This window comes from Scheffersomyces spartinae (genome assembly GCF_019049425.1).
Source record: "Scheffersomyces spartinae strain ARV_011 chromosome Unknown scaffold_15, whole genome shotgun sequence".
NCBI lineage: Eukaryota > Fungi > Ascomycota > Pichiomycetes > Serinales > Debaryomycetaceae > Lizanozyma > Lizanozyma spartinae.
In genome coordinates this window covers 131,589-150,557 of record NW_025065062.1, presented here as the reverse complement: position 1 = coordinate 150,557, position 18,969 = coordinate 131,589, and the positions used below count along the sequence as shown (strand labels likewise).

General features: G+C 39.4%; 9 protein-coding genes across 9 annotated transcripts; 2 read left to right on the top strand and 7 right to left on the bottom strand.

Annotated features, from left to right (window-relative positions):
- Window positions 1–24: 24 nt before the first annotated feature.
- On the bottom strand, window positions 25–894 carry KQ657_001307 (lipoyl(octanoyl) transferase; the record flags this gene model as incomplete). Its single annotated transcript, XM_043192105.1, has 1 exon — window positions 25–894. One exon carries the CDS (start codon window positions 892–894, stop codon window positions 25–27), a length of 870 nt encoding a protein of 289 aa, XP_043048400.1.
- A 674-nt stretch (window positions 895–1,568) lies between these two features.
- On the top strand, window positions 1,569–2,623 carry KQ657_001306 (uncharacterized protein; the record flags this gene model as incomplete). The annotated part of the gene is made up of 2 exons (XM_043192104.1): window positions 1,569–1,577; window positions 1,667–2,623. 2 exons carry the CDS (start codon window positions 1,569–1,571, stop codon window positions 2,621–2,623), a joined length of 966 nt encoding a protein of 321 aa, XP_043048399.1.
- A 126-nt stretch (window positions 2,624–2,749) lies between these two features.
- On the top strand, window positions 2,750–3,379 carry KQ657_001305 (uncharacterized protein; the record flags this gene model as incomplete). Its single annotated transcript, XM_043192103.1, has 1 exon — window positions 2,750–3,379. The coding sequence occupies one exon, from the start codon at window positions 2,750–2,752 to the stop codon at window positions 3,377–3,379; it is 630 nt and encodes a 209-aa protein (XP_043048398.1).
- A 381-nt stretch (window positions 3,380–3,760) lies between these two features.
- On the bottom strand, window positions 3,761–10,501 carry KQ657_001304 (uncharacterized protein; the record flags this gene model as incomplete). Its single annotated transcript, XM_043192102.1, has 5 exons — window positions 3,761–4,572; window positions 4,786–4,948; window positions 5,004–5,024; window positions 6,334–6,351; window positions 6,626–10,501. The coding sequence occupies 5 exons, from the start codon at window positions 10,499–10,501 to the stop codon at window positions 3,761–3,763; spliced, it is 4,890 nt and encodes a 1,629-aa protein (XP_043048397.1).
- A 1,435-nt stretch (window positions 10,502–11,936) lies between these two features.
- On the bottom strand, window positions 11,937–12,689 carry KQ657_001303 (uncharacterized protein; the record flags this gene model as incomplete). The annotated part of the gene is made up of 1 exon (XM_043192101.1): window positions 11,937–12,689. One exon carries the CDS (start codon window positions 12,687–12,689, stop codon window positions 11,937–11,939), a length of 753 nt encoding a protein of 250 aa, XP_043048396.1.
- Window positions 12,690–13,139: 450 nt separating this feature from the next.
- GAD1 (glutamate decarboxylase) lies at window positions 13,140–14,846 on the bottom strand (the record flags this gene model as incomplete). The annotated part of the gene is made up of 1 exon (XM_043192100.1): window positions 13,140–14,846. One exon carries the CDS (start codon window positions 14,844–14,846, stop codon window positions 13,140–13,142), a length of 1,707 nt encoding a protein of 568 aa, XP_043048395.1.
- Window positions 14,847–15,549: 703 nt separating this feature from the next.
- On the bottom strand, window positions 15,550–16,014 carry EGD1 (Egd1p; the record flags this gene model as incomplete). Its single annotated transcript, XM_043192099.1, has 1 exon — window positions 15,550–16,014. One exon carries the CDS (start codon window positions 16,012–16,014, stop codon window positions 15,550–15,552), a length of 465 nt encoding a protein of 154 aa, XP_043048394.1.
- A 224-nt stretch (window positions 16,015–16,238) lies between these two features.
- ABD1 (mRNA (guanine-N7)-methyltransferase) lies at window positions 16,239–17,861 on the bottom strand (the record flags this gene model as incomplete). The annotated part of the gene is made up of 1 exon (XM_043192098.1): window positions 16,239–17,861. The coding sequence occupies one exon, from the start codon at window positions 17,859–17,861 to the stop codon at window positions 16,239–16,241; it is 1,623 nt and encodes a 540-aa protein (XP_043048393.1).
- Window positions 17,862–18,149: 288 nt separating this feature from the next.
- Window positions 18,150–18,932, bottom strand: FSH1 (putative serine hydrolase; the record flags this gene model as incomplete). The annotated part of the gene is made up of 1 exon (XM_043192097.1): window positions 18,150–18,932. The coding sequence occupies one exon, from the start codon at window positions 18,930–18,932 to the stop codon at window positions 18,150–18,152; it is 783 nt and encodes a 260-aa protein (XP_043048392.1).
- Between the last annotated feature and the right edge of the window lie 37 nt (window positions 18,933–18,969).

The window sequence follows — 18,969 nt, the reverse complement described above, 5'->3', positions numbered from 1 at the left end:
ATGCTACTAATTACAAGAGGTCTATTATACTTCTAACTCTGCTCCGCTCATATGCTCCACAACTTTGATACCGAGAAGTAATGCTACTTCTTTAGCATATTGATCTGCTATTTCTTTAACTGATGGTTGCATTCCTGTTTCCTTCGCTACCGAGGTAGCTTGAATTCCCTCCAATCCACACATGGTAAAGGTATTTAAAAACGTCATTTCTGGATTTATGTTCATGCCAATCCCATAAGATGATATGGCTCGTTGGATATTACATCCCACACTAACAATCTTGTCTCCATTAGCCACATACAATCCTGGGCTATCTGAATGCGTAGAAGTTTGGATGTGATAGTTCTTAGACAAAGTTGTCAGTGCAGCCTTAAGAAGAACAGAATCCACAAAGCATTTCACAGTTAAATTTTTAAATTGTTTCAAGTCCAATATGGTATACGCTGTTAATTGTCCTTTACCATGCCATGTGACTTGACCCCCTCTTTCTAATTGATGATAAGAGCATCCCATGTCTTCATAGCCCTTAATAAGTTCACTTATATTTGGATCTTGTTTCATTTGCTTACCTCCCGTATACACATTATCGAATTCAAATGTAAGCAAAGTGGGATGAGGTCTCATGGCTAATATTTGTTCCAATAATGTAGTTTCATATTCATTAATGACTACTCCTTCGGCTGTTGCTGCCTTTTGTTGTCTACGGATCTTTCCCTCTATATTCTTAAAGTCCAAGTTTGCACTCACTATTGCTTTTTGGATCTCTTCCCCTCGGATAAATGGGGTTATTCCGGGGAAATGTATATGTCTAAGCTTCTCATAACTTTCATTCAACGGATAAAACCGGCTTTTGCACTCGGTGCTTAGCATTCTAATACCCAGTCTCTTTATCATGATGACAACAGTGGAATAAAATCTTTGCTTGTGCCAAATGCAGTATCAATAACCGAGACAACTTTCAATTAGAACAAGAATGGAATAAAGTAACAACATGAATGATAATCTTTGTAGATGCATTTTTCAACTTCTTTATTTAGTCGTGTACAACACATTTAAAATTGAGGTCGTGTATGGACCCGGTATCTCCACATTTCGTTTATCAAATGCAAACACACATACTATAAATTACTACTGGTCATTACGTAACTTCAACATGAACAAACAGAAGTCGGGCCGGATTGTGGGCGCCGGAGCAAAACTAAAAGGCAACAAATACGAGAAACGACGGCCAAAGAACGCGACCGGAAGTACTGTCACGGGGGTGAAGAAACCCAAGGACACCCGAACACCAACCAATGATGAAGATTTCGATCCACTACAACAGCCAGATTGGCAATTTCTATACCAGATGTTTGCCAGTAATAAGAGATACCAGCTGCTGCTGCTGCTGCGGCGAACTGCTGCTGTGGTGAAGCAAGTGCCTAAACTTGTGGAGGATGCCAATTTAAACATGGTATTGAACTTGTTTGTTGCGGGCTTAATAGTGGAATATGTTGATTCTTGGTATAGTAAGAAACTTAACACCAATGACCTTGAGTTTGAGCATACTTTGTTTCATATAATAAGTGATGTCATTGGTAATGTTTGTGGAAGGCTAACTCTGGAGAGTACGGATTATGTAGTGTTGGGAGAGGAGTGTTGTCGGATATTGCATGCTCATTTCCAGCGATTGGTGCCGAAGAACCCCGATAATGGCCTTCAATTGATAGTGGATTTTAAGAGCACCGGTTTGATTGGCCGAAATGACGATGAAGAGATTATTAAAAGATACTTAAAGACGAATCACGCTTATTTCGACGATGGTAATAACGGGAATACATACTTGGAAATATTGAGTATCAAGCTATTAGAGGCAATTCTCCCTGATTTCGATTCACCTTTAACTTCACCATTGGTGTTGAGCTTTGTTTCTAGTCTTCTCGGAGACCTTGTTCTCCAGAAAACACTCGATGTGCTCTCGTCACCTGAGTTTCTAATAAAGCAGATATACACACAAGTGCTCCCACGAATAAAGAACCGTACCAAAGAAACAGCACTGTTTATCTCTATTAAAGATCGAGCGAAGCAAATGTGTCTTAAGCTATACAACGTCATTATGGCTTCAAGCTCTACTACCCCTTCCAGTATTGATCTTCTTAGACTGCAAGCATTTGCTTTGGTGGATTTGGTTACAGAATTTTCTACAAGACAGCCATTACTAGCGTCATCCTTACTGTTTTGTCGAGGTATAGTGGAGTTGGGTACTTTTACACAACAGAAAGTCAATGCGATTTTGATCTCGTATCTCCGAGGTCTCGTTGAAACCTTAGATATTCCAGGCTTATCTTGTACTATCATGTCAGCTTTGGGAGAAGCCATATTCAATTTTAGAAAGGAAAATAAGGGTAATGAGCCAATGGAGGATAGTCCTTCTTTTTCAGAAATGATGGACTCTATTGCTGAAACATTTGCAAAGTTAGCTCCATCATCTTTCTATTACCAAGAAGAGACGTCAACAGATTTAAATGAGTTCTTTAGAAATCGTTTACAATTATTGACATATCCGGAGTTAAACAAACTTGTTGTACTTGAACTTTTGGATATGATTCTCGGAGTTCTTTATCCGGAGATTACAGTAAAGTAAGCCACAGCTATTGAGTTAATGGTAGGGTACACGGTCGTGCGAAGCACAATTGAACCGTATACCTTCAAAATCGTTACCACCATAAAATCTCTCCACACTTTAATGACACTACTAAGATACTGAAACATGGATATTCAGGAATACATAGTGGCGCCTGGTAACTTCAACTTTGTGGATCTTTGTGACGAAGCAGACGAAGCCGATCGCAAAACCTTGGAGCTATTTGCGTTTGGAACCTTTGAAACCTATTGCAAATATAGAGACCAATATGAAAGACTTAACGGGCCAATGACATGGAAACTCATACAGCTTCTGGTTTTAAGCGTAGTAAACCATCACGAGAATACCAGTGTGTCCATAGATAGTGTGTTGGACCAACATGGAGTTCGCCAAGGAATACACTGGTGGCTCCAACAACAACTTCCACAACTGACTGATGTATATGAGACTTTTGATGACGTAATCAAAGATATGATTAAACAAGAAGGGATAGATGCTAGGATAGATCACGAAAACGATAGCATAATTGTTAGAGAAGCTCGTGCTTTACGAGATGTGTATGATCCTACTTTCCATCACTTACAAGTTCTCCAGCCGTCAGATATCTCCAACCAATCTCTAATCAATGCTCTAGAGGTCTTGCGTAATTGGCAAAACAATCATGTGGAAGCAATGGCTAAAGAGTTTGATATCACTAAGGCACTGTTGGATCCGAATCCTCGGAAACGAAAGTCACAAGTCCTAGGAATAAGTTAGACAACTAAACAGACAGATAATTGGCTCAATATTTGCACCATTATGATCAGACCATTGCCACTGTGCCGTGGCCCGATCTATATAACTTGCTCACCAAGCCAACTCCACGCTTTAATTGCTCAGTGCCGTGGCCGTGACATGCGGCTACAACTTGATGGTACGACACTCCAATAACGGTGGGCGCACTCAGTTTTCTAATTTGATAAGGATCTCGCGGTATGTCCTGTCCGTATTGGGTTACTGTAAACGAAAATAGAATTTCTATATAACTACGAGGATATGGAGCCATAATGGCTCTAGTGGCTAAATGTTCATCACGTTCATTGAATATATAAGGGTATAGTATGAAAATCACCTAAATACGGGAAGGACGGGGCAAATTTACCCATTGGTAGCAGCAGGTTCAAAGTCTAACCAATTCCAACTAGAGTCCATTTCCGTTGCTCCGTTACCGGTGGTAGGGGCCATACCTGAACCCCCACTTGCCAGAGACATTACTTGATCAAATAGTATTTCGTCTCCGAATGTCGACATATGTGAGTAGTCCACAGCACCACCGTTGCTATTATTGTTAATGCTGTTGTCGATGGGATTCTGGTCACTGTTTCCTCCTATAGTGAAGGATTCACTTTGAAATAAATTGATGTTCAACAATTTATCAATTTCATCCACGTTCCCGTTGGCTGCTTGGAACTCTGGGCCCTGACTCATAGTCATGGACATCCCTAAAGCAATCCCATTGTCGTTTACCATACCTGTTGGAAGCGACCTTGATAGTGGAGTGTCTGTTTCCATGTCCACATCCCATCTTTTGTCTCGAGAGTATGCTGACAGTGTTGCGGAAGCATTGGTAGATCCAGTATGTCCCATATGAGTTGCATGATTGTTGTTGATATTATTATTGTTGCGTTGGTTCAAAGGACGGAGCACTCCGTGTAATTTGTAGAATAATCCACAGGCATTGCACAATAGCTCTCCAGCATTTGATTTCCTCCAGAGTGGAGTGGATTTGGTCCAACAGTTTGTACATTGAAGGATTCGCTTGGTTTCCGATCCCTTTCTGTTACCACCAACATGTGCTATTGGCGGACTCTTGGAGTCCACGGATTCTGATTTGATGTCTTCCTTATCGTAGTCTCGTTTGAGAGTGGACTCAAGGGACGATATGTATGACGAAAGGAAATTGGAACCTGCTAACTGGTCTGACGTACTGGTGGTGGCAGTAGCAGTAGTGGAAGGGGTTTCTAGCTTCGGCCGTGGGGCACCCGAAAGGTCCACGTTGGAATGAGTCGGAGGTGACACCTGATGCGAAGGGAAGCTTGTTGGGGACGTTTTAAGGGGAGTTGTACTGTTAAATGAGGAAGTTGTTGTTGGTGCTGTTCCGGTTCCGGTTCCTGCTGTGCCACCGCCGGTACCGGCGAAATCTGCTGCTTGAGAAATACGTCTGATATGTGCCACATAATCAAACTCTTCCACGCTTGGATCGTTTGAGTTGAAAGTCCCTTCATTAATATTATTGACGTTGTTGCCACTGGCAACGTTACTGGATGGTTTCCTCAGAGGCGAGGGCTGTGACAGGTTCGATCCCAGGGGGGAGGCGTATTGTAGATTTGTGGACGTTGACGACGAACCCGTCATGTGCATGCTAGACCTTGACGTTGTGGGCATCGACATGGTTCTTCGAGACCCCCGCATCAACTTTCTGTTTTGGATTCTCCATGCGATATTCAGTATACGTTGGTTGTGGGGTAGATAGTTTTTATGCTGGTACATTTTATAGATCTGGAGCGAAGTATCATCATTATCTTGGAGTAAATCTTTAATTGCAAAGGCCATTTCATTGGACATTCTTCTGGAACTTGTCAGTGACTTTTTTGAGATTTTACTGGCCGCTGTTGATTGTACGGAGTTTGATTGGGGCGATGTGGTTGGCGTAAATAAAGATGTCACCAAGGGAGGGGGGGCCAGAGCTGTATTTTGAGGTTCATCTTGTGATGATCCAAGTTTCTTTACTATATGGCCGTCTTTATGCATAGTGAGTGGGGAAAAAGGTATATGAGTCTTGATGTATACGAGGGTAAATATGTACACTTATCAATATACGAATGACGAGGTGGGTCTTCGTAAACGTAAACAAAGAAGTATGTGCGTCTTCCGATATCAAGTAGCTTTTTAAACAATAATTTGCTAACCTTTTGACCACTAAATTTGTATATTGGTTTGAAAGAAAAGGGGATCACTTTTGGTGAGGAAAATTTCGCCTATGAAGGATGACTGGTATACAAATCCGCACCAAGCCAAAAAATATATTTCTATTATACACTTATGAATTACATCTATATTTTACTTGTGTATGTGTGTATGTCTTCATCGTATATAAGCATGTGTATACACATATGTGTATACATATCGTATCTAATCAAGGGTATATTCATAAACACACATTTATCTATATAGTACTTCACCATGTATACCTAAATACTATCATAAATACATGCACACGTAAATACATACAAAAAGGATGAGTGGAAATATACCCTGGCATTTTGTATGAGACATGCGTTCTAATATGTTCATGATTATACTAACAATAACATAGTATCCTCACTATGACTAACCACAACTGTTAAAAAAATATTCTGCATATAACACCGCGTGCATTAGTTTATTCAAACGGTTTTGATGTCGGAATTAGGTATGCATATCCGACACTTAATGACTGTGGTCCATGTTCACATATAGTTCTTAAATGATATACTTAGGTCTCTTCCTTCAATATACAAAGTTTTCCTTATGCCTGTCAATTGCTTGCTACTTTTATCTCTTCCTTTCTTATGTGCTTACTTGCTTGCTGACAATGGAATTAATCACCTTTGTTTTCTTGTCATCGTTGAAAGCAAAGGCGCAAATACCAATTCACCAACCAATCTATTCAATTCACTGACAAGACTCACAAGGGAAACTTCACAATACTTGACAGACACATATAGTTGTAGTCATCTTAAGTACCAAATGTCTATTATATTCTAATCCAAGGGCCGTGCGTGAACCCAAAAACAAACATAAAGATTTATGAAATATAGTGTTTGTTTTAGGTGTTCTGCTAGACAACCCAAGTTTAACATGATGAAAATGCTGGTAATCATCTGATATGCCACCGGATCATCCCATTGGAGTACAAAAAACTTAGGTGCAAAACTAACGGAAGAAGTACTTGGTTCTAATAAAGACTGAGAGTACTGCTACCACTCTGTAGAGCACAAGACAAGCAATTAAGCCACCAAAAAAAGCAGGCAATTGATGAACAAATCCGTAATTTTCCAACACGATAGGACCCGAGGTTAAAGTACAAGAACTGAAGTCGTCAGTGACTTTTCCCACTGAACAACTGAATGTCGTACTCTCATGGAAGATCTTCTTCATTAAAATTTCCGAAGCATATTTCAAAGGACTAATGTAGTTCCAGGCTTTAAAGAATGGAGGTAACTGCAACGACATTGTACCACCCATGAAGATAGCCACAATTACCAATGAAGATAGCAAGTTTGTTGCCAATCCCAAGTGGTTGAAGACCGAGTTAACCATGATACCTAAGGATTCACCACACAGAATCACCACAAAGGAACATATAAAGAAGCTCCAAAACATTTCATTCGATCTAGGTAACCCAATGGAGAACACACATAACACGCTAAACACAATTGAGGGAAGGAATTCTGCCGGAAATTCATTAATAGCATATGCAGCCATGAACTCACCAGCCCCATAGATACCATCTCTGTATTCAGTGTAGAAGAGGTCTCTTTCGAACGGATATAACGAAAGATTGTTCACTAAACCAACATAGTACAAGAGTAGAACTTCTTGCACGAGACCCAACCGGTTATTGATTCCATCTTGAGTCAGACGAAGTGGAGTGAAAAATAATACGTAGATAATGGCCAAAAATATAACCAGCACGTACCTTGCAAACACAACGTCAAACGACCGTATGGAGTTAACAAACTGTCTCCTAGTAAGTGTGGTGATTTGTGAAAACATAGGGTTTCTCTTCCTTTCAAACTGTGAACTAGGAAACAACTTGGTGGTAGGGGACTCTTCTATTAATAGATCTTTGGCGGTGGTTTTTAGTGAAAAATTGGTTTGTTCTTGACACCAAATCTTAGCAAGTTCAATTACCCGTTTTTGGGAGTCTTCAAGGGTTTCATTGATTTGTTTCCCTACCAAATCAAGCATAGCATCTGCAATATTATTGTTACTCACCCCAGCATCAGATTGGTTGTCTTTCTTCAATTGAGCAGCTTGTAGAATGGAATCAGCTCCAACAATAGGGTATCCTATGCTTTCAAAATAAGAGCTTATCTTCGAAGGTGCACCATTGAAGAGAGCTTTACCACCTCTACCAAGAAGTAAGATGTTCTGGAACATGCTTAACATATCTTGGTTGGGTTGATGGATAGTACAAACCACTGTGTAGTCATTGTGTTGGGCCAAGTCCTTTAACAATTGCAAAATACTTGTAGCCGTAGCAGAGTCAAGACCAGAGGTAGGTTCATCAAGAAATAAAATCTTTGACCGGTTCAATAATTGAATGGCAATCGTAAGTCTTCTCTTTTCTCCTCCAGAAATACCTTTAACGTCTTCATTTCCAATCATTAAATCAGCACAATCTGTAAGTCCGGTCTTTCTAATCAATGAACTAATTAAATTAGGAATGTTCTTGTGTTCTTCAAGTGGCAATCTCAATTTAGCTTGATAGAATAGTGTTTCCCGTACAGTTAAAGTTGGAAGCAAGTAATCTTGTTGAGGAACAATCGACGAAATCTTCATAAGAGACTTCGTATCCTTAACCAAGTAATCATTCAAATAAAGAGACCCTGTAAGATCTTCTACCTTCATCTTGGTGGATAATCTGTTGGTCAAATAGTTAAGCAAAGTAGTCTTACCACTTCCAGATGGTCCCATAATAGCATTTAACCCACTTCCCTTGAAATGGGCCAGAATATTCTCAAGTAAGACCTTAGATTCACCTCTACCGGCTTTAATAACTAGAGAAACTTCAGCCAAGTTTAATTCCAAAGAGTTCAAGTCTTCTTTCCGTTCCAATTCGGTGTTTTTAAGTTCCTGTTCAACGATCGAAGGATCAGCTTCTTCTACTGATTCTTTACTGCCCAATAATAATTCATCATCAGCATTACCACCAATCTTGTTCCTCTTTTCTTTCACCATACTCATTTCAGGCGACTTGAAGTAAAGCTGTACCCATGCAATCAACTGAAGCCCAATAGTGAAGGCAACAATAATAACTATGGGAATATTAACGTAATTCTCTTTAAATCCAAGGTTCCTCAAAACGCTTGAGCCACTCAATTCAGCACATTGAGGATCATCAGCAGTACAAGCACCGTACCAATTCGTAAATTGATTCGAAGCAAGTCCTTCCATACTGTAGTAAAAATAAGCAATATACTTTACCCATCTAACGTAGACAGGCATTGTGGAAGCATTAATAAAATAACCACTTCCTAAATTCATAATTTGATAAGTAATGTTTACAATAACAATTGATAAAGGGAAACTAGTAGCCAAAGCATATGCCACCATTGCAACAGATACCCCAGTCAAATAATTAACTACCGTGAACACCAAATAAATGAAAAATTGTCTTGTGCCTGAGTTCAATCCCCACATATAGAAAGTAATGATTCCAAACAATATAGAAGTAGGTAAGTCTTCCAAAAACAACTTGCCTAATCTTCTGGAGATCAAGAACCCCAAGGGGCTCACAACATTATCTGTTCTTTCTCTGACATAGTTGGGCCCATCGATGTAACACAATCTTTCCAACTCAATGAACAAAGGACTGAACCCAATGACTTCAAGCATAACATACAACACTGAGGTTAAAGATCTGATACCAGCCAAATCAGGTGTGGGTCTGAAGAAGATCCAACCACATAAAATGGCAAGGAAGGCTCCACCAAGCACAAGTGAAAGCACAGACATGTAGTCTCTGTAAGTTGTGATGAAGCTTCTCTTGGTCAAAACATATATTTCGGCATAGAAGGGAAGAGCAGCCTTATCTCCAAGAATGACTGACTCCAACGTCTTTAATTGATTTGTACTGCCCATATGTTCATCATCAAAAGATCTTGTAGAGGTCCAGTTCTCCACCAAACGATTGATTCTATCAACGGTTGCCTGTTCTGTTTGTTCTGTTGAAGTGTCTTTAACGGATAAATCTATAATGTAGTCAATAAAGTTGGAGTAAGTCAAGTTGCTAAGTGAACCTTGGGGAATAAGATCATTGAAGTAGACTTGGGATTGGGCAATATTACCGTAATAGATAACTCTTCCACCTCTGGTAAGCAAGCAGATGTTATCAAACATGTTTGTGATTTCCAATCTTGGTTGGTGAATGGAGAGAATCACCGTGATCCCCTGTGACTGGCAGAACTTTTGAAGCAAGCCAATCAACTTCAAGGAGGAGCTCAGATCCAACCCCGTGGTAGGTTCATCAAGGAATAAGACTTTGGGTCTACTTAACAATTGGATTGCAAGTGATAAACGACGTCTTTCACCACCGGACAAATGGATCTTGTGCGTAAAGTCCACCACCAAAGTTGAAGCCAAATGAGTCAACTCCAACTTCTCTAATAACAAGTTGATCAACTCAAGTCGTTCCTCTGAACTACTAGACCAGATTCGTAACTCCGCTTGGAACTTCAAGGTCTCAAGAACGGTTAAACCCGGTAAGAAATGATCTGTTTGAAGCAAATATGCGGATGAAACATGAGTCAATTGACTCCCACCACCACCACCACCAGCTGAATAGTTAATAAACCCATCAAATTGCAAATTCTTATTCTTAACATTCATCCGACCTGATAACGTGTTTAACAATGTGGTCTTACCTGATCCAGAACCCCCCATGATCGCCATCATCGATCCGGCTTCAACATCAAAGGAAACATTGTTTAGGATACAAGGAGATTTGGCAGCATCTTTCTCTTCATCATATTGATTCTTCTTTTTGTTAGTGGTAGGTTTCGTTGTGACTGTTAAATCTCTAACCTTGAGACCCACTCTGTCTTCTGGTGGAACGTTCAAAAGATCAGCCATAGTACGTTTGACTTTGATTCTCAGTGCGCTTCTGGTTAGTGCGGACTAGGCGAGGTTATGGGATAAAGACCCCGATTCAGACACCTCTTTATATGTTGAGCCTGCTTAGGGAGTGGAATGCAGAAGAAGCGGATGTAAGCATTTGTTGTAAACAGAGAGGATAAGATTACAGCATTCACATTCCTAATTAAGGTTTATTACCGCTTCTACAGTGGAAATCAAAGACATACGTAGTGTGCACTCCGATGCAACATATTCCTGAGAGAAAACGCAAAAGTGGTGGTAGCACTGGGCGGCGGGAGTGACACAATATCTAGATGGAAATAAGGCTGATGGAGCCAAGAGATTTCTTGGCTCAACGTCGCTTAAGTCCATGAATCTTGCTGTCTGCTGCTAATAAATGCCTGGAAAGCACAAGTTGATGCATAAAGCATATGTATTCGGTACAGACTATGTCGTATACTGTTGAGGGTAGGTGGCGTGAACGTGATTATCGGATTTATGACCTGGAACGTACGTATGAACCAGATAGTGCATACTACTCCAGTGAAGACATACCGCCGCTCTCTAGAGCTTGCCCGTAGGTGCAATTATTCACTGATTCCTGTAATCATAAAGTAATGCGAAACATATATAGTGGTACCCGTCTTCGTCTCTCATCAATTACAAATTAGGAGCTAATTCTATTACCCACGCGTCCCCCCAACTAAATGGTCCAGTCCAGGAACATAATGGGGTGCAAATTTGCCTCCAGTTTTCTCCGCATTCAAGGAGATATCGAAATATTCTTGTCACGTCGTAAGGAAGTTGCAAATAGTGTCGCATGGTTTTAGACATAGTTACGAACGTTAGTGAGGCTGAGAGTGCCTTGAAATTTTTCTTGGTTCGATTCAGTTACAATTGCCTCAGAGCCCAATGTAGTCATGCACAGTACATTGAATGTTTATTGTATTAGTAAAGTGTGCAAAAAAGCTGGAAGGTGGTCAGGACGTTTGGATAGCACTACCCAATATAGTAATCTGTGTCGCGGAAAATTGTTAACTATGTTTGACACTGCAAAAATTAAGTTGAGTACACTCTATTATGAATGGTTCACCTACAAAAGTACCTCCCACAACTCCCACAACAATATGGCAGATAAGCTCAAGGAGATCAATCAGTTCAATGTTCATCGCACCAAGTATCTCGGCTTGGGCACTCCCGACACAACGCGAGAACAGTTCATCAGCAACATTAAAAGAGACACTTACGCCTCGTTAGCACAACATGACCCTATTCTTGTGTATACTTCAGTTGCCCTTAACGAGCATCCGAGCGTATTACGTCAGGCATTTCTTAAGAAGATGGTTCAACCTTTGAAGCCGGCACTAAGCAATGACACTAGTTAGAACGTCAATTAAATACACTACTTGTATAAAGTTATATACCTATGAAGTTAAGTTACCAAAGGTCTTTGTTCTTCATCGACTTCAACAATAAGTGTGGAAGAACTACGGAACAACCCAGCAATGCTAGCAACTGTTAAGAGAGCCAACAACCCCAAAACAACAAAGGCAAAGATCCATTGCAAGGCAAATACCTTGTGAGTCAACTGTTTCAAAGCGATACCAAATACCAAGATACAAGTATCAGTGCCCACCAAATAGTCATTCAAAAGCAAGATAAACAAACCAGGGATGATCAAAAAGTCCCAAATGGTGATATTGCAAAGGATTCTAAACCACAATCTGTCATTGAAGTGACCCCAGATAGAACTACCATTCCAGAAAACAGCATAGAATAACCAACTGATAGCAAATCTTACCAGATAACCTTCCAAGCTTACTTTATCTTCATATTTGTTGACGGAGAAATAGTATACCAAGGAATTGACCAAACTAATCAAAAGGATGATTTCTGATACGATATAATGATGGCCGCTGTAAAAGTAACTCCAAATAAAGTTCAAAATACCAAAACTTATCAAGTGAGTCAGAACATAAGAATTGGCTTCGTTAGCAAACACCAAGAATCCCACTTGGTTAAGGAAAAAGAGTACCCAATAGACAATGTAAACCACATGGTTCATAGAGAAGGGAGTGAAATGTCCAGCATGGAAGGGGTGAAGAAAGAAAATACCATAGATTGATAAAATGGTGGCAATTGCTCCAACCACCTTATGTTTAATCAATTCGTTTGAATCAGCCATTGCACTTGAGGATGAATTGAGCTAATAAATAAGAAAACCACATCCTAAAAAATCGATTCAATGTCGTATCCCCTCCATTTATAGGATCATTTATAGAACATTCATGATTGCTTGCTGTGGGGCTTTCTTGCGCATTCTAAAGGGACTATACACTCCACATCATGGTACTTGCCTGACGTCAATTTGTACGGAACTCCTCAAAGGGTGAGGGCGTTTTTGGGTGGACCACGACTACAATACATTATATATAATAGAACTGACTCCTAATTACCATGTATGTGGTACTAAAACTACTTGTAGATTAGAATAAGATGTTAAGCATTCATAAAGGAGATCTAAAGCCATATTTGATGGCCACCTAATTTTTAGTGCAATTGAGTTAATCTCATAGAAAGTTGAGTGGACGACATTATTCAAGAGGTATGTGCATCCATTCTTTACGACATTATACTAACAGACTGTTCTGGTAGACTTACCGTCTGTTCTCTCTTTAGATTTAAACAGAATGGAAGCTTCTCTTGCATCTTCAGTACCATTAGAAGCAATAGACAAGAAAATCTTATAAACCAATTCTCTCTTTTCATCATCAGAAGTTTCTTCTTGGTGTTTGATCATATCTTTAACAGTCAGACATGCTGAAAGTAACAACTCTGTGTTTTTCACAATGGATTGCATTAATTGCTCCAATAGATTCAAAGTTACCGAATCCCTAACCACCACCCGAAGAAGTTGTTTCTCCTCTTCATCTGGAGGTAAATGATAATTAGGAACAATAAACCCTTGATTTCTCAATAAAGTAGAGATGATTCTTTGAGGTATCTCCGGATAATCAGTACGGATTTGATCTGAAAATCTAAAGGCAACAACAGGCAATCCAGGATAATATTCTTCGTTGGTAGTAGAATCTGAAACATGCATTTTATGATCAAAATGTCCAGTAAAAAGCATATCTCTTTCCTCCTGAGTCTTTATCTTCTTATGAATCACAGATAAAATTTCAAAATAGCCAGTTTCTTCCAAGAATTCACTCAATAACCGAGCATTCTGTAAACATGAGTTATAAATCTTGGTGTACCCTTCTCTTCCCAAGGTTAAAAAGTTAAAATATTGCAAGATCACGGGGAACCCAGGTCTGGAGAAATTCAACCCAAAAGTTTCTTCAACTCCTCCCAAATAATCCAAGGAGAATCGTAATGATTGAGGAACCAACAGTGAATCACGCCAAACAATCCATCCTAATCCAGCAGATGTTAAACCAAACTTATGACCAGAAGTATTAATTGAAACCACACGGGATACAGCAAAGTCCCATTTCAAATGAGGATACACAAAAGGAGCTACAAATCCTCCACTTGCTCCATCAACATGAATAGGAACATCAAACCCAGTTTCTTCTTGAATTTCATCCAAGGTCTTCGAAATCAATTCAACATTATCAAAGGCTCCAGTGAATGTAGATCCAAGAATTACAAATATTCCAATGGTATTCTCGTCGACATTTTCCTTGATCTTGTTTACATCAGTCATATGTTCCAGAGATTCACTAATGGAAACCAACCTATTTTCAACATCAAAATAACGAGCAAACTTCTCCAAGGCAACTTGAACACATGAAGCCATAATGATATTGGGGTTTTCTGTTGATTTCCCTTCCTTCTTACGTCTTTCTGTCCATCTCTTCTTCATCAGTAAACCACCCAACATAACAGCCTCTGAAGACCCAGTGGTAGCCACTCCAATAGAATTGACATTCAGCTTTCCTGTTACAGGATCGGTCGTTTTAGGAGCATGCCATAAATTGGACAAAATGGTAATACATCTTTGTTGCAAGTCTATTAACGATGGATATTCATCGTTATCAGCCAAGTTCTTGACCAAACTATCTTCAACTAATCTTCGTTGAACTGGTGATAACTCAGTGTTAACAAACGAGGCTAAGTTAAGCTTAGGGTTTCCATCCAAAGCCAAACCTTCGGACATATACCGATAAACCAATTCTTCATCCAGCGATTGAATTGGAATCTCATACTTTGGAACCAGAGCGTTGGCGTCATATTTGAAGATATACTGTTCCTTATTATCAAGGGGAGTTTTGGTGAGAGAGTGTAACACCTTCTCTTCCAATTCCTCAGAATCAATGTGATGAGAGATAACCATTTTGGTGGCCGTAGTTGTAGGAAAAGTGGACAGAGGTAAAAATATTATGCCAACTGGGTGCCCTTTTATATGTTGCTAATCTCAAAGTACACTCAAAGGGGTCGCAAGTACGGAGATATAAAGCCTCAATATCTGTATTTGGAATCGAAAGATGAACCTAGTGCATTCGATTGCTGGTAGTTTTGACAGTAAGGGAGTCGTTTACGTCAAGTTGCATTGTTCGGGAGGATCGGCTGTTAAACGTGGGGTAGGTGAGTGTATAGAGTAAGGCGTAGTAGTATACAGTGAACAGAAGATCTTAAGTTGCTATTAACAGCAGCAATGTATGAACTGACAGCATATGGTACAAGTGCGAGCTACAGGATGCACATGCATGGGACGCATACTTGTATGCTGTCACAGAATGCAATAGAACAATATAGTGTAGGTGTTTCCTTGTGCTGGATACTTCAAGTTTCACATAGTGCATAATGGGTCTAGACAAAAGTCGACGTATGCGACTAGATTTACCAAAAGTAGTAACATTAAACCGGAGCCCTAGTCACTTGACCAAATCAACTACATCTTTTCCACATTACTCCGATCACTATTGTATTCGTTGTATATACATTTCTAAGAAGTGGTATTAACTGAAAAGGCTCTATTCACCTCCTATGGTCATATTCCGTTCATTAACAGTAGATTAATTAGCCTATTGATTGATTTACTCAACTTCATCGAATTTTTGTCCTTCAACCAAGTCAGGAATGTCATCATCTTCGTTAACACCGCCAGCAGCAGCCAATTCTTCAGGAGTCTTACCAGCTTGAATTTGTTCAGCCAACTTTCTCAAAATGTTCAAGTTTTCAGCACCTAATTGAGGCAAGATTTGAGGAATCAATTGAGTAACATCCTTAACTTGAGGTAAACCATTGAATCCAAAAACATTGGAATCTGGAGCTCCTTGAACACCAACACGCGCAAAGTGCAAGACCTTACCATCGTCTCTGAAGAAGTTGGCTTCTTCAATATTGTCAATCTTCTTGGATCCCAACTTACCTAAGGTTTCAACCAACTTAACATCGTCTGGTTCTCCCTTAACAATCTTCTTGGCCTTAATTCTGGTACCACCAACCTTCTTAGCGGCAGACTTTTGCAACTTGGCAATCTTTTCAGGGTCAACTGGCATTTTGAGGACTTATGTATCTTATGAATAGTATATAGTGGTACTAAATTTTCAGTTACCCGTTCTGAAAAATTTTTCACCAATATGGACAAGTACTCTTTGTGGACTTGATAATGACACGACCATATACTTTAAAACTAATTGCAATAATTAATATACTATTATACTTATTAATATTAGTATATAAGACTATTAGTATATACGACTATTAATATATATGACTATGGCTAGTCTAATTTCTCAAAGGCAAAAGCCAAATAAAAGTTGACTGCTTCCTTTTCCAGCCCCTCGACACCGTATTTCCCATCTGTCCGACGCATACCATCAATCAAGTGACGGTTCAATTGAGAAAAGTACTTTGGAATTTCCAGATTGAACATTTCAATAAAACTCTTTCGATATTTAAGTGTCAATCCAGCGTCTTCACAAAGGGATCGAAGAGTTTCAAAGGGAACAACATATTCTGGAATATTGTCGACTGCGTCTTGTAGAAAGTAATTATATTTGTTCCCAAATGGTGGTCTGAACACACCGTCTTCTGGAGGATCTCTTTCGAATGTTACTTGGTATAAATCATTACCAAATTTTTTCGGAGACAAAAAGTCCTTACGAATAATCTTTTCTTTAATGAAATCTGAAGATGGTATTGTCCCCACAAACACTCCACCCGGTCTTAAGGACTTGGAAACATTAGTAATAAGTGTACGGGCCTTTTCTTCTGTTTCAAATGAATAATGTAATGAAAACTGAACAGAAACACAATCAACAGGGAATAAGTTTTCAATTATACCGGGGAAATGAGGCTCTAAAATATCTGGAATCGGAGTCGAAAAGCAATCTCCAGTGGCAAAGCATGCTTCAAACGTATACTTTCTAGAATCAGGAACTCTATGAGCCAGTTTGAAATGGGCTTTGTTCTTACTGTATCTTGAATAAGCTTCTTTAACTGAACCATCACTTATATCAACTCCAATATAATGATCTACTCCTATGAATTCACATTTATTCAAATCTCCACCTTTCCCACAACATAAATCTAACATTACCTTGGGTTTACCTGAATCAGGCAATGACCTGGCAAAGTTCCCTAATAACATATACTTGATGGCATTGTTGAAGTTCCTCATCTTATAAATGGGAGATTGAACTCTAGACCCTTGAAATTTCGATACTTTGGTTCTTTGGTTATAATGATCTCGAACAATGTCATTAATGTCCTTGTTATCTCTATCACGGATATTACTATGAAACGTTTGATACTCTGATGCTCCAAGAGTAATAGGAAGATTGGAATACGATGCTACATTCCCTTCATTTCCATATCCTACTCTGCTATTATTATCATAACCTCTGCTACCACCCTCGTATTTGGATCGTTTGTTTGACCTGTAATCGTTAGCTGTTGCTTCTCTAAGTCTTCGAGCATCTCTAATATCATTATTAATACCAGTCACACTAGTTTCAGTCCCACTGCTCCCACTACCTCCAGTACGATACCGTGCATATCTATCGTTATGTTCCAGTGTTCTTTCTCCACGTTGTGTGGAGGCTGCTGGAGCTGAAGGTCTAGACCCGTATTTATCATACTTATTCCTCTGTTCCGCTTCCTTTTCCTGAGCAAGCCACACTGGCAACTCCTTTTCTTCAGCATATACAGATTTACTAGGTACGGTATCATAGCCTCTTCTCCCGTTGGTGTACGAGCCTCTCCGAGTTTCTCTTCGGGAAAATGATTCAGAAACATCTTGTTCCTCTCTGGCATCAGTAACAGGCGCACCATCTTGTACTCCTACTGGGGAAGGCGTGGCAACTACGCTCGCTGCCTTTGTTTCTTCAGAAGAGCTGGTCATTGATGGATAACCTTCCTTCTTCTTTTGGGATGTGATGCATTAGGATGTAGGTATTTTATTTAAAGAGTAGCGATCTTTTGCGTTAAAGATGACACAAAACCAATTAGGTAATAAACCAAAACTTTAGAAGTAACATACAACAACACTACTGGGGGGAACATTATGTGACAGTGAGCTTAAAAATGAGGTCTATAAAATTGAGGTATATAATTCATTGGAATCTATGAGTTTCTAGCTTCAGAATGAATGTAATATCGATCAAAAAAGTTTAGCGTTTGTACGTCACCATCATAAGTTGGGTTTGCTTTCTAATGATGACTCAATCTGTTCGACAACAGGATTAAGAAACTGCTTTTTATTGGGTACTAAATGACCTCCATCGTGTACAAAAGTATTAAGTACCGCAAGAGCATAAAGGGACTCCAAATGACGACTTCTGACATTTGGAACAGCAAAATCATTACTACCATATATCAGAATAATGCTTGTATCGAAATCCGTTGGGGCTTGAAAATACTTCTCATATCCTGGAACAAGGTTAACGTTTTCAGTATAAGTCAGAACATCTGTAATTTCAGTATTCAACTTTTCTCGGTCATCTTCGGGATTTTTAGGTTCAACAAATGCAAATCCGGAGATAATCACTGCCACTTTAAAGTTCTCATGGGATGGTAACAACTTGTTAATATTGTTAGCAACTATGGCTGCCATTGCAGCTCCTTGTGAGAACCCGATAATCCCATCGTAAGGGCCGTTTTCTTTAATATAATCCACAACATATGAAAGTGCTTCATCAAAATGTTCATATCTACAAGGTGTAGATTTATGAGACCACCAACAACGGTTTACGTTAAGATCAACAAGTCCACTGAACTTTGTATTAGCCTCATTCTCGTCTTCGGAAAGAGTGAATGGAAGTTCTTCCTTATTGGGGATAAGAATCGGTGGATCAATGTAGTCAAGTTGACAGTTGTACTTCTTTGTCAAAATCTTCCGAATGCCTGAAGACTTTTCCGCAAACACCTTCCCACTTTGTAAGTACCCTGGTAAGCAAACAAATTTCCTTGACATTTTCTATTTTGATATACGTCTGTTTTAATTAAATTAG